General features: G+C 36.6%; 2 protein-coding genes across 3 annotated transcripts; both read left to right on the forward strand.

Annotated features, from left to right (window-relative positions):
• The first annotated feature begins 3,839 nt into the window (after positions 1-3,839).
• Positions 3,840-7,000, forward strand: LOC147524124 (uncharacterized). 2 transcript variants are annotated; one of them, XM_086602015.1, is made up of 6 exons: positions 3,840-4,100; positions 4,557-4,583; positions 4,685-4,807; positions 4,945-5,197; positions 5,985-6,080; positions 6,218-7,000. In XM_086602015.1, the coding sequence occupies exons 1-6, from the start codon at positions 4,042-4,044 to the stop codon at positions 6,824-6,826; spliced, it is 1,167 nt and encodes a 388-aa protein (XP_086458141.1). In that variant the 5' UTR covers positions 3,840-4,041; the 3' UTR covers positions 6,827-7,000. The 2 variants fall into 2 exon arrangements, with proteins under 2 accessions (XP_086458141.1, XP_086458134.1); XM_086602008.1 differs by having other exon boundaries at positions 3,861-4,100; positions 4,539-4,583.
• A 1,943-nt stretch (positions 7,001-8,943) lies between these two features.
• LOC147524125 (uncharacterized) lies at positions 8,944-9,483 on the forward strand. The gene has a single exon (XM_086573686.1). It carries the CDS (start codon positions 8,944-8,946, stop codon positions 9,481-9,483), a length of 540 nt encoding a protein of 179 aa, XP_086429812.1.
• Positions 9,484-11,895: the final 2,412 nt, after the last annotated feature.

The raw sequence follows: 11,895 nt of genomic DNA on the forward strand, positions 1-11,895 counted from the left end.
TCCATGCATGTACTGGTACCTCGCTTATGACTACATTTCTTTTCCACTTCTTCTATAACAAAATCTTACACAAAATATAGTGGGAAATTACTGATTAGATATCTGAGCAAAGCCTAAATTCACTTACCTAATACAGTGATGTTTGATGACCGCTTATACGTTCAAAGAATGTGGAAGTTGAGCAACGTTGATGTCAAATGGGTGTTTTTTTTTATGTTAATGCATACGATTTCAACCTTTCAGGCAGTGATTAAACATAAAATCGGATGTACAGTGACTCCTATGCTTAATTAGTTTTTGCAATAGTATAGTATAGATCCAAACTATTTTTTATTATCTCTCCACTTCCTTGCGTAAACTCCAATTGTGATTCAAGTTTATCCAAACCTTGGATTTAGAAAGCCAATACATTATTCAAATTCCAAACATGCAACATTAATATTCTTTTTTCTAAATAGTTTTTAGAGATTAAGAGAAAGCATGCAGACTAAAGCAAGCATGGCATAGTAAAAAATTGTAAGTTCTGTCTAAAACGTCAAAAAAATTCACCATAGTCGATAGATTTGCAACCAAGTTCGTATTATTTTACTCGGCTTTGCATAAATAGCACTCAATTTAAAATCAAATTTCCAGGATAAAAGAAAGAGTACGAAAATAAAAAAATAATTACTTTGCATACCTTATCGCTAATTGCTTTGTAGATTCGAGGCAGAGAGAGCTCAATTGAAATATAATGTGGCTTCTAACACCTTCATCATCATAAGATCAGTAGCTCGAAAAAGTAATTGTAAGATGGAGCATACACATTTATTAGTTTTCTAAAGGTTGCTAGAGTAAGGAAAGATTACCCGTAACTTAAACGCGTCTTTTAAAGGAAAATAATATAGAGGTTTTAAATAGAACATTTGTACACTTTGAAAGTTTATACAATCTAATTATTAATATAGAGAGATCGAAAAAAAATTAGGTGATTAAAAGAAAACAATTGTGGGAATTGAAGTTGGAAAACTTACCTATTATTGAAGTTGGAATTGTTGAAAGTTGAGATTTCCTTACTTTTTTTGCCGGAGAGAGACCGTCTTTACCAAGAACAGAGTGTCTAAGAGATTCTCTTAAATCTTAGGAAGTGTGAGAAGTGTGAAGGGTTTGTCTTAAGGGTTTGAGAGAGTTGGTTAACGTGAAGTTAGTGAATAAGAGAGTTGTATTTATTAGGGCATCCCCATTAAAACTTTCCTTAAGTGATCACGTGTCATAACCAAGTACTGAGAAATTGCCACAGATGATAGAAATTGTCCACCTTTAATATAGAGAAGAGAGCTAATCTTTCCTATATTTTTATAAAATAATTGCTATAAATTTCAAATTGAAAAAGGATTCCTTACAGTTTTGTTTTGTGGGGTAATTATAAAATGTTTCCTATTTTGTCGGAAATAATTGCTACTTACAGGTTAAAGAAGATAGTTTACAATTGATAGACTTATGAGAGACTACCAAGTAGATATCCACATCATCACAACTCATAAGAGAGAAAAAACTATCTCTCGTATTAGAGTGTCACCTAGAAAAGAGAAAAATCTCTTTTAGAGGTCTCTATTTTAGTATATAGATAGTAGACGTGTTTGTTTCCTTTTCTTTTTGGGAGACATGATCACAGATCAAGCTAGGAATTCAAAAGATGAACTAAAGAAGTTACTTAAATAAAAGAAATGAACAATACTAGTCATTGTGATTTCGTCCTCTACCCTACCCTCCCACGCACTTCACTAGTGCACTTTCCAAGCTTCAACATGCTTAAATCTTTATATGCAAATGGTTAGCTACTTGGTTTTAAGTTTTTGGTTTGAAATTTTTTTTAGTTGATATTTAGTTTGTTACTACTTTTACAATTCTTAAACCATGAGATTGTATTGTTTGGAAAATTGAATTAGCAAACTAAGGCTTATTGTTAATTCATGATGATATAAACTGTTTGACAAAAGAATTAAAGAAATACCCATTCTCTTTTATTTTTCAGATTGTTCTTCGGATTTTGAACTGTTAGTTATAAACTAGTACACCAGATGTATCTACAGTCTACACGGAACCCAACCTCTCTACTCAAGTTTTGGCTCATTAACCTTTCATTTTTTTAATGAGGCGCGGTATTAGCACCCCTATAAATGAGACTAGCACCCCTTTGACAAAAAGTAAAACAATAATGGTTATTTCTTATATATGTCCTTATACACCCCACATGACACATGCCCATAGTTCTACGGCAGGCAGTTGTCGCGAGATCGCATAATCCACGGCATCGGGTTGCCGCGAGATCCCATATCCCACGGCAGACAATTGCTGCGACATATTTTTTTTTTATGTTTTTTGTGTTTTTTTCACTTCAAATTTTATGCGTTGAACACACACACACCACATATGGATACATCATTTTATTCTTTAAAGTTTCTTTATACACTTCAAGAACAACACCAAAACCATGACAAAAAAAATGTACGATCGAGCCATAATTTTATTATCTCGCGACAAATATTTTCATATACTATAAGAAAATTTTGTGATCAAATTAATGAAGAAGAGTTTTGATAATTAACACAAACAAAGACTCAATTTTAGTAAACAAAATCATCTCACGACAACTAACTTTTTTTAAAGTGGTTATTAAAAAAAAATTAAATAAAAAAAAACCCACGACAACCACCTTCCGTGGGATATGAAATCTCGCGGCAATCCGATGCCGTGGATTGTGCGATTCCGGTAGTATTTTTTGTATGTTTAATGGAAGAGTTAGTTAGTACCTTTGAATTGGTCAAAAGGGTGCTAGTCCCATTTATGGGGGTATCAGTATTAGGCCCCTTTTAATTACATACTTGGTTGGAGACTTATTATTTGTTTCTTTAATAATGATTATTGCAATAGGGGAAGAACATTTGTTTTTCTCATATATTAAATAGTTTTATAATTAATATTAATTATTAAAAATTTAATTAACAACCCACTGGTTGGACCATCAACCCAGTGACCCAGTCCCTAGACTAGGTCGGTGGTTGGACTGGGTCTGATAACACTGGACAATACCGTCTAGTCAACCCAATTTGTTCTGGAGTCGTAATTATCTGCTGACCCTACCTAGAACTAAAATTAAAATGCAATATTGTCCTATGGGACCGTTGTGAGAATTTTCGCCACATGACCCGAATGATAGCGGGCTGGCCTCATTAAGAAACAACTAACTAGTCCATTTCTCGATTGACTTGGTTTTGGGCCTCAGGCTCCACCCTGCCAACCTACCTGAGTCATTAGCCAAGTGTCCGATGAACGTACTCAACTCCATATATCCAACCTTTAATCTCCCTTGCCCCATTACCTACCCAACGCATACAGCGGGACTAAAACTCAATTTGGACGAATATGAAGATGGTCCTAAAATATCATTAAAATCCATCATGATAAATTGTTTTGTTAATTTGTTTGGTTAAAACAGGAAGCTTCTGTGGCTATTTGCTAACACGTCGCTCTTAAAAGCTAACATCATCAGCCCAAAAGGTAACTGGGCCGAACCATTGCAGAAACCATGCCCAAGGCTTTCATTGCCAACTTTGAAGGCCCAAAACATCATTCAAGTGGACATTCTTCCGGCATGTAATCATGTTGGTAGACGTTTCGAACTTGTAAACCTCCCATATTCTTTGAGAGTTTTTGGATAACTTTTGACTGGATTTTCACCAACACTTATCGATGCAACTTTATCTTCCAGTTCCGTGTGCAGTATGTTAAACTTACTCGTTAAGTCATCCTGATGGGTGAATGTGTCAAACTGTCAATTATTTCACACTTAATAGTCCACTTAAAATTGACTGGTTGTCATAGTGAGAAGTGAATAGTCTTTTTGGCAAAAAAACATCTGCTACTCATTTCCCACTCCTTTTCACTCTGACTGACTGACTCTCTGAACTATGATATAGACTGTACGGCATTTCAATGACCATACTATTTGTCTCTTGAACTTAAACTATCAAAGCAGAAATACTTATTGTGAAACTAAAGATGGGCTTTATTGTAGAGCTTTTGAAGCAAGTGGCAAGATGCTTTTATGGTGTTTCCTGGTATGTTTGTTTCTGTTCTTTCCAAACAAAGCACTAAACATGGAAAACATGCATGATCACTTTTCTGCAGTTGCTTATAGCAAAATTTTCTTCTTTTTAAGTTGAGCTCATTGTATGGATCATGGATGCCTTTCTTCTTGGTGACGTTCGGACCCAGGATTTTTCTAATCAACCTTATATTTTTTGCAAATCAAAAGCCAATTTTTACCGCAAAGAATTCTCAAGAAAAGTTAGTTCCATTTATTGCTAGTTTTGAAAATATCGATAATTTTGTTTGATTTTTCACATTTTTCGGTAGATTTTGATAAATTTGTTTTTGTTTATAATTAAGATTAATTGTGTATTACCAATTCATGCTTTTGCAAGTTTTTCTTAATTTTTTGTGGATGTATTGTGCATTTGTGCCATAATAATATTCTAACTGATTAGTAATGTTAGTGTGTCTATGATTTGCAGGCCACTTATTGCTCTGGTTTATCCTTTGTAAGTCGAGTTTTCGTATTTGATTTTTTTGTTGTACTTCAAAATATTCACGTTAGAGTCTTTCTTGTTATATAAATGTTGTTTCTTTGGATTATTAACAGATATATTTCAGTTCAAGCAATCGAGGCTAACGCGCACGCTGAGAATAGAAAATTGCTCACGTATTGGGTTCTCTGTGTTGTGATTATGCTCTTTGAGCTTACATCTGTAAAGCTCATCGAATGGTGATTATGCTGAAAAAAAATTCCCTTATTTCGTCTACCACGATAGAACTGCACAAAACATACTTCCTCAATTAGCATTTTAACATAAGGTCGTACTCTTTCTTTCTGGTCTGATGTGGCTTTGGTTCATTCTGTAGGTTGCCATTCTGGCCTTTCATCAAGCTGATGATCACCTTTTGGTTGATAGTTCCTTCTCTTGATGGCGCTGTTTATGCCTATGATCATTTCGTGAGGCCTTGCTATTATGTGAACGTACAAACATTTGTGGATTGGTTGAAACCTAAGAAGGATGAACGCCATATTCGAGACTCAAATGAATTTGTATTACTTGCTCAGCAATATGTTCAAGAGAATGGATCTGAAGCATTGGAGAAACTCCTCCTAGGCAAGGTAATAATTATAATGTACAGTCATACACTTCAAGGATTGCTATGAATTTTGAAGGCATTGTGCTCCTATAATATTGTTCTTGGAAGGATATTTACTTCGAGTAGTGATGCCATGGGGGATGGATATATATTGTAATTTGATAAATATTTATAGTTGGTCTTATAGAACAAGATATACCTGCCTGATAATTAATATCACTCGTGGTGACAATTTAAATTAAAGGATGTGATACATGAAATCCTAAAAGGGGTTTAACCATAGTGGATAAACGGTGCCATGTGTTTATTTTAGTCATGTATATAGGGCGGAATGCACTTGAACGTTTGCAAGAGGCCATAAATGACCTCCATGATTTTGAACTTGTTGGTGGATCTGCTAGTGTTTTTCTTGGTGCACGTGAGTCTCACGTGAATGTTCCCACTTTCATTTTGATTGGGTTATGTAGTTCCATTGGGGACTTGGCGCTCTACCACAGTAGCTTAATGCCTTGCAATCCAAGTCTTTGCACCCTCTTCTAGACTGAGAGCCATGGACAAGTTAAAAGGGGTCAGTGCATGTATGCTTCATCTTTTGTTCTTAGTCATCCGTCAAGATTTTCCAGTATCTCATTGATACTTCTTAATGTAAATAATTATTGTTACGTTTTTACTATACAATCATGTTGATGCGTTATATGTTAGTACTGCTGATATGTGCATTTCCTGTGCTTTCTGTATAATAGTAGTGGCTGATGTGTTTCATTAGAATCCACTGATGAGTTGGTCTTTAATTGTTACATGTTCGTTAGGATAAACACATCATAGAGCAACCAAACTGTCGGACGGCAGATAATACTTTATTAACTTCGATGAAGAAGAAAGAAGCTGCAGAAGCACTGAAGGAGGTAAGTTTTTCAATTCTCTAATGCTTCATGAGGCTTTTCAATATCATCATAAGGCTGGTCTCTCCAACTAGTTCTACATGAAAGAACAAAACCTACTTCTTATAATAATGATTATTAACTCGTTTTCTTTTTTGCAGACTAAGCTGTTGAAACCCAATCTTATTCATGCTGCCATACAAAACAAAGCAACAACAGCAGCTGACATAGCAGGTGAAGGCTGTGAACTTCCCAAATCATCTTATCCAAAGAAAGTTCAAAAGGAGTGGACTTGTGCTCTTTGTCAGGTATGCACGTTGAGTGAAGGCTGTCTACAGAGCCACCTCCGAGGTAAAAAACACAAGTCTAAGGAATTAGAACTCATGACAAAGAAGAATGAAGCTAAAAACAAGACTTCCTCTGCTTCAAACTCAAAGAAAACAGATACGTCCAAGGCGAGGTCAAATGAGGCTGTCGGTTTACCTGCATCTGTGCCAAATGATAAACTTGATAAGAAACCAAAGGAATTAAGGGCTGGAATTGTTGGGACTGGTCCGAGTGGCGAAAATAGCGCAAAGATGAACCAGAACAGCGCTAAACTTGAAGTAAAACCACCTGCATTGTGGTGTGATACCTGTAAAGTACAGTGCAGCGGTTTGTCAACCCTGACTGGTCATCTTCATGGAAAGAAGCATCGAGCTTGCATGCAGGCAGTGCTAGTGCCTAGTGGGATCATCATATCTGAGAAGAAACAAGCTGCCTTACAGTAGCGTAGTTCCTTTTGTTTGTAGAGAGGGTTGTTGTGGTTGTGAAAAACGCAACTGATGTAGCTAAAAACAGCTGTATCTAGTTAGGATGTTTTTTTTTCAGAAATATAGATATGTAATATCATGAAATATATATTCTTGTATGAGAAAATTGGGCTGTTGGTACTTTTTTAATTATACATGGCGTATATCTCAATTATAACATTATTACTAGCCATGCAGCCCGACCTGTGGTTGGGCCTGCTATTTTTCAAATCTATTAAGTGGGTCTGTTATTCAATTTTAATTTAACTTTAACGGGCTGGTCGTTTTTCATTTTGGGCTTTAGGCCTTAGTCCAATTTTTTTTTTTTTATGTTATTACGGTTATTACCAATCTTACATCTGTAAGAGAAGATACAGATAAGATAACACGTGTCGACATTTTGGACAAATGTGATAAGATAGCACGTGTCCACATTTTGGACAAATGTTTTGGACAAATGTGATAAGATACCACGCGTCCACATTTTGGACAAATGTGATAAGATAGCAATGTTTTGAGTAAAACACCTTCAGTTACTCTTATCCCCCATTTTTTATCTCTTTAATTTAACTTTGAAGAACCATATGCTGGAGAAGGATTTCTCAGCTATCTCGCGTTGTTGATGTTAATCCATGTTTGTTACTACTTGATCTAGGGTGATTTTAATATTGTTGTTGTTGTGAGTTTGATTGGTGATTAATTAAGAAAGAGTAGTTATGGAAGATCTTTAGCATTAATCGAAAAATCCTTTTTCTGCACCATTACTCAGCGACCCTCGTATGTGCGTGAACCTTTCATTCTGGTGAGCTCCTAAGTATTACAAAAATTACCAAATCTTTGGTATATGTGAGAGTTATAACAGTCAGACTCGAGTTCAACAGTTTTCTCCCCACCTTTTCCCTCTATGAAGTCCAGGGAGTATATATATTATAAGTGAATTTTGATTTGAGGCTCTCTCCTTTATATTTCTCCTTCATAGCAAATCTTGAATAAGATTTCAATATGATGTGTTTCTTTCTTCTTATTTCTCAGAGTAAAAAGAAGTTCAAATTTCAATCGAACAATCAAAGCTGCAACTTTGGTTGTCCTGTCAGAAACAAAGAATTACAAAATGAAGATACTGGAATGAAAAGAAGTTTATTTGATCCGAAAGAAAAGATTGGACTCGAACAGATAGGAAATGAAGTTGATTTGTCGAAGTCTGATTGTGAAACTTTTATGTTTCATTGTCTTTTTAGGAAAGGAGAGGAAAATAAAGATACTGGAAAGGAAAGAAGATTATTTAATTCCATGGAAAAGAATGGATTTGAACAAATTGGAAACGGCGAGATTCACTTTGTGGCTGATAAGAAGATTAATTTACCGAGTTTTGGTTGTCTTAGCATCAGTGACCCTATCATATCTACTTCCCCGGAGTTCACATTTGATTGGATTGATAATGAAAACTGGAATATGACCAGCATTTCCGGCAATGACCAAGAAGGGGCCCTTGGCTTTTGTTGTCATGATCAAACCATGTCTTTAATTAGGCCTCATCCGTTTGAGAAGTCAGAAATATCATTGGAGTCATCTTCATCATTTCTCTACTCAGGTGTTCTGTCCGAGGAAAATGACATTATAATATCTGAAACAGCTGAGGATGAGTCACATTGTATCAATCAAGAACCTAGTGGAAAAGAATCATCAATTGTTGTGAAACTACAAAATGATGCCTGTAAGTACTATAATTTTTTCTTCATTTCAGCCATGAGCCTTATCGTGCTTGTATTAAGTTGTTGCGTCTTATAGGTTCTGCATTCAGGAGGACTGTGCCAACTCGGGAGATGGAAAGATCAATTATAGCAGCTAGGTTCTCCACATACAACAATCCCGTTTGCGTTGATACTATGAGACCCTCATATGTGCTTGGGAAGTTTAAACTGGTAAGCCCTTGGTCTCCAAACTACAGAAATTTTAACAAAGTTACACCATGATTTCAATATGAACAAACCACCAATTCGTCAAATAGCTTAATATATGAAACTACTACTTGTTTTCAGACAGCGAAGGGGTAGAACATGAGCCCATTCAGAAAACAGATGGGGCATTGAATGGAAATGTTACTTCTTCTGGTGACTCAACCTCGAGAAAATGTTGCTAGTCATCTTCAAAAATATAGGCTTTATTTGAAGAGAATGCAGGGTCTTTCTTCTGGTGGTGGTAATGGTAATGGTGGAGGTGCTATATCTGCTGGCGATCTTTGCGATCGATCATTTGTTTGCCGAAGACGCGGTACGTACCTCATCATTTTTGCATCCGGTAGGCCTAATTCGGATCGACATTTCATGCCCTTTGTGCTCGCGGTGCATTGCGAAATCATCATAACCAACAGGATGGCGGCTCTTTGGGTCGCGGGTCGGCGGCGGTATCATCGAGGCAAGTTGGGCAATTTGGGTCTCCACGTAGTGGGCAATTTGAGAATGGTTTTACCTCGGCGACGCAGCAACCCTATGCATAGGATTGCGGTGCCTGTTCCTGCTCATCTTCCGAGTTATGTGGAGGATTTGGATTCGCCAATTGGAGGAGGTGGTGGTGGTGGTGGTGGTGGTGGAGGAGGGAGGAAGGTTCTGACTCTTTTTCCTATTGGGGACGATTGAATTGGGTAATCACTGCATTTTCTTACATGTTTTTGCAGTCCTTGTTGTGCTCTTATGCATTTCTTGTTTGCTAGATATTTCAGACAGTTGGAGTCGTGTTCCTTTTGTTGTGTTTTAGGATTCCGTTTGTTGTGTTTTAGGATTCGAGGTATTATTGTTGTTGTTTCTGTTGATGTCCTTGTATCGTTGTTATTACTGTTTATGTCGGTAGTGTTACTGGGGGTTGGTCTCATGTTTGATAGTACTCTTTGGTGTCCCGGGTTTTCATCTTGAGTAGTTAGGAGTGTCAGTGAAAGTCCGTTGCCACTCTTTTTACGGTGACCGATATTGGGTCGTGATGTTACCTATGGTGAAAGCAGTGGTTCTAGACCTTGTAAGGATCAGGATGTGGTGGAGGATTTCTTGGTTCGTCGAGATATAGGAGGGTCTTTTTTCAGTTTGGTAGTGTGCGAGTGGAATCCAGGTTCCTTGCGGGAACTCCTTGCTTGTTGGAGTGATGTTGCTCTTTAGTCTTGATAATAGTGGCGGAACAATGATCCTTTCATTAAGCTTTTGGAAGGGTAGAAGGTGAATGTGAGTTTTCCTTTTCTTCGACTTCATAATGTTTTTAATAGCGGCACCATTTCCATTTCTGGACTACATAGAGGCATAGAGCTCGTTAATGTAAAGAAGAAGAACTTACATCGTGATATTGTTTCTACTTGAAATTTGTAAATTGTGTTATTTCGTTTCGTGAGAGGGATGGTGGAAGTGGCCAATAGTAGGGGTGATTGTCAATAACTTGTTGGAACTTAAATGTATTTCTATACTTTAAGAATGCCGAGATGTACCAAACTTGTTCGAGTGGATCGTTTATTCCTTACTTCCATCAATAACTCTTGTTTATTATATATCAATCCCTCTTATGTGAATTAAATCATTTTCTTATTTATCATCCATGAATAAGAATGTTGAGATGTACCAAAACTTGTTAATCCTTACTTACGTCTATAACTCTTGTTTATTATCGACAATTCTTCTTATGAGTTATGTGAACTAAACACCGCCTTATTTGTCTTCATGAATTTGGGATGAGATTTTTACTTGATTGATCATATATCAGTATCTTGCTTGTTGTGTGTGTTTTGTGTTTGTGAAATCCACAACTTAAAAAGTCGCGATTGGCTATATCTTTTATTATTTCCGCGGGCACATAGCATAACTAACGTGACCGGCTCTTTCTTCTCTTGGCATTGTGTCCGTCTTTTTCTAGTCCGCGATTGGCTGCTATATACATCTTCAATTTTGGTATGAACTAAATCCCGTTAATCCTACAGATTTCTTAGTATTTTGATGTTCCTTAGTACTACTTGATCCATATGTTTGATACCAGACAAACATTCTCTTTCCAATTGGTGATGTTGTGTTAAGGGAATTGAACCTCATGTTACGAAAGTTCATGTAATTATTCCATCACTTGCACATGTAATGACGATTTGTCGGTTCAAGGGGTAGTCTAAATGTCTTCTCCTTTATTGTTGGTTCTATTGCGGTGAGGATTTCACCGCATATCTTGATGTATGTTTCAAAGAATTTGGAGACAGAGTAAACACTTGGATGACTTTCAATGAACCGAACATATGGACAATCGGTGGAAATAGTGTCGGCATGATGCCACCAAAGCCGCTCTTTACCCATTTGGTGTTAATTGTACAAAAGGAGAGACTCAATGACAGAACCGCATATTGGTGCTCACATTCTTCTTCTTTACATGCAGCAAAAATGCATTTATCTGAACAACATCGTGCCAGGTTTTACTTCTCTCTCCTTCATCCTCTTTACATCCTTGGACCATGAGAATTACTAAGAATAGTGATTTTGGTGATTCTGCTATTTGAAGTAAGAAAGTTGGCATTAACAAATTATGCTTCATTTGTAGGAAAAAAGCAAAGAGGCCAGATAGGAATAACACTTCTAGGATTTTGGTTTGAGCCTATGACTAATTCACCACGGGACATCGCTGCCGCAAAAGAACACTTGATTTTCGTTGCTTGGTAAGGGGAGATATGCATGAACATAAGCGGTTGAGATTAGTCCTTATTATTATTTTCATCTCTCCCTCAATATTAAACCAATCTCCTTACGGTTTGTAAGCAATGATAACCTTATATCTTCTTAATCATTTTACGAGGTTTTCGAACCGCTTGTATATGGGAGATACCCCTAACATTATGAGGAAGATTATTGGATCTCGGTTGCCATATTTTAAAGAAAATGAACGAGGCGGATAAAGGGATCCTTTGCCATATTTTAAAGAAAATGAACAGGGAGCGGATAAAGGGATCCTTTGATTTCATTGGTTTAAATCATTATTGTGGATTTTACGCTCGGGGGCGTTCCTAAATCCTTGGATAAGTATGGGGGATTACTTTA

This window comes from Coptis chinensis, chromosome 1 (assembly GCF_015680905.1).
Source record: "Coptis chinensis isolate HL-2020 chromosome 1, ASM1568090v1, whole genome shotgun sequence".
NCBI classification, from domain to species: domain Eukaryota; kingdom Viridiplantae; phylum Streptophyta; class Magnoliopsida; order Ranunculales; family Ranunculaceae; genus Coptis; species Coptis chinensis.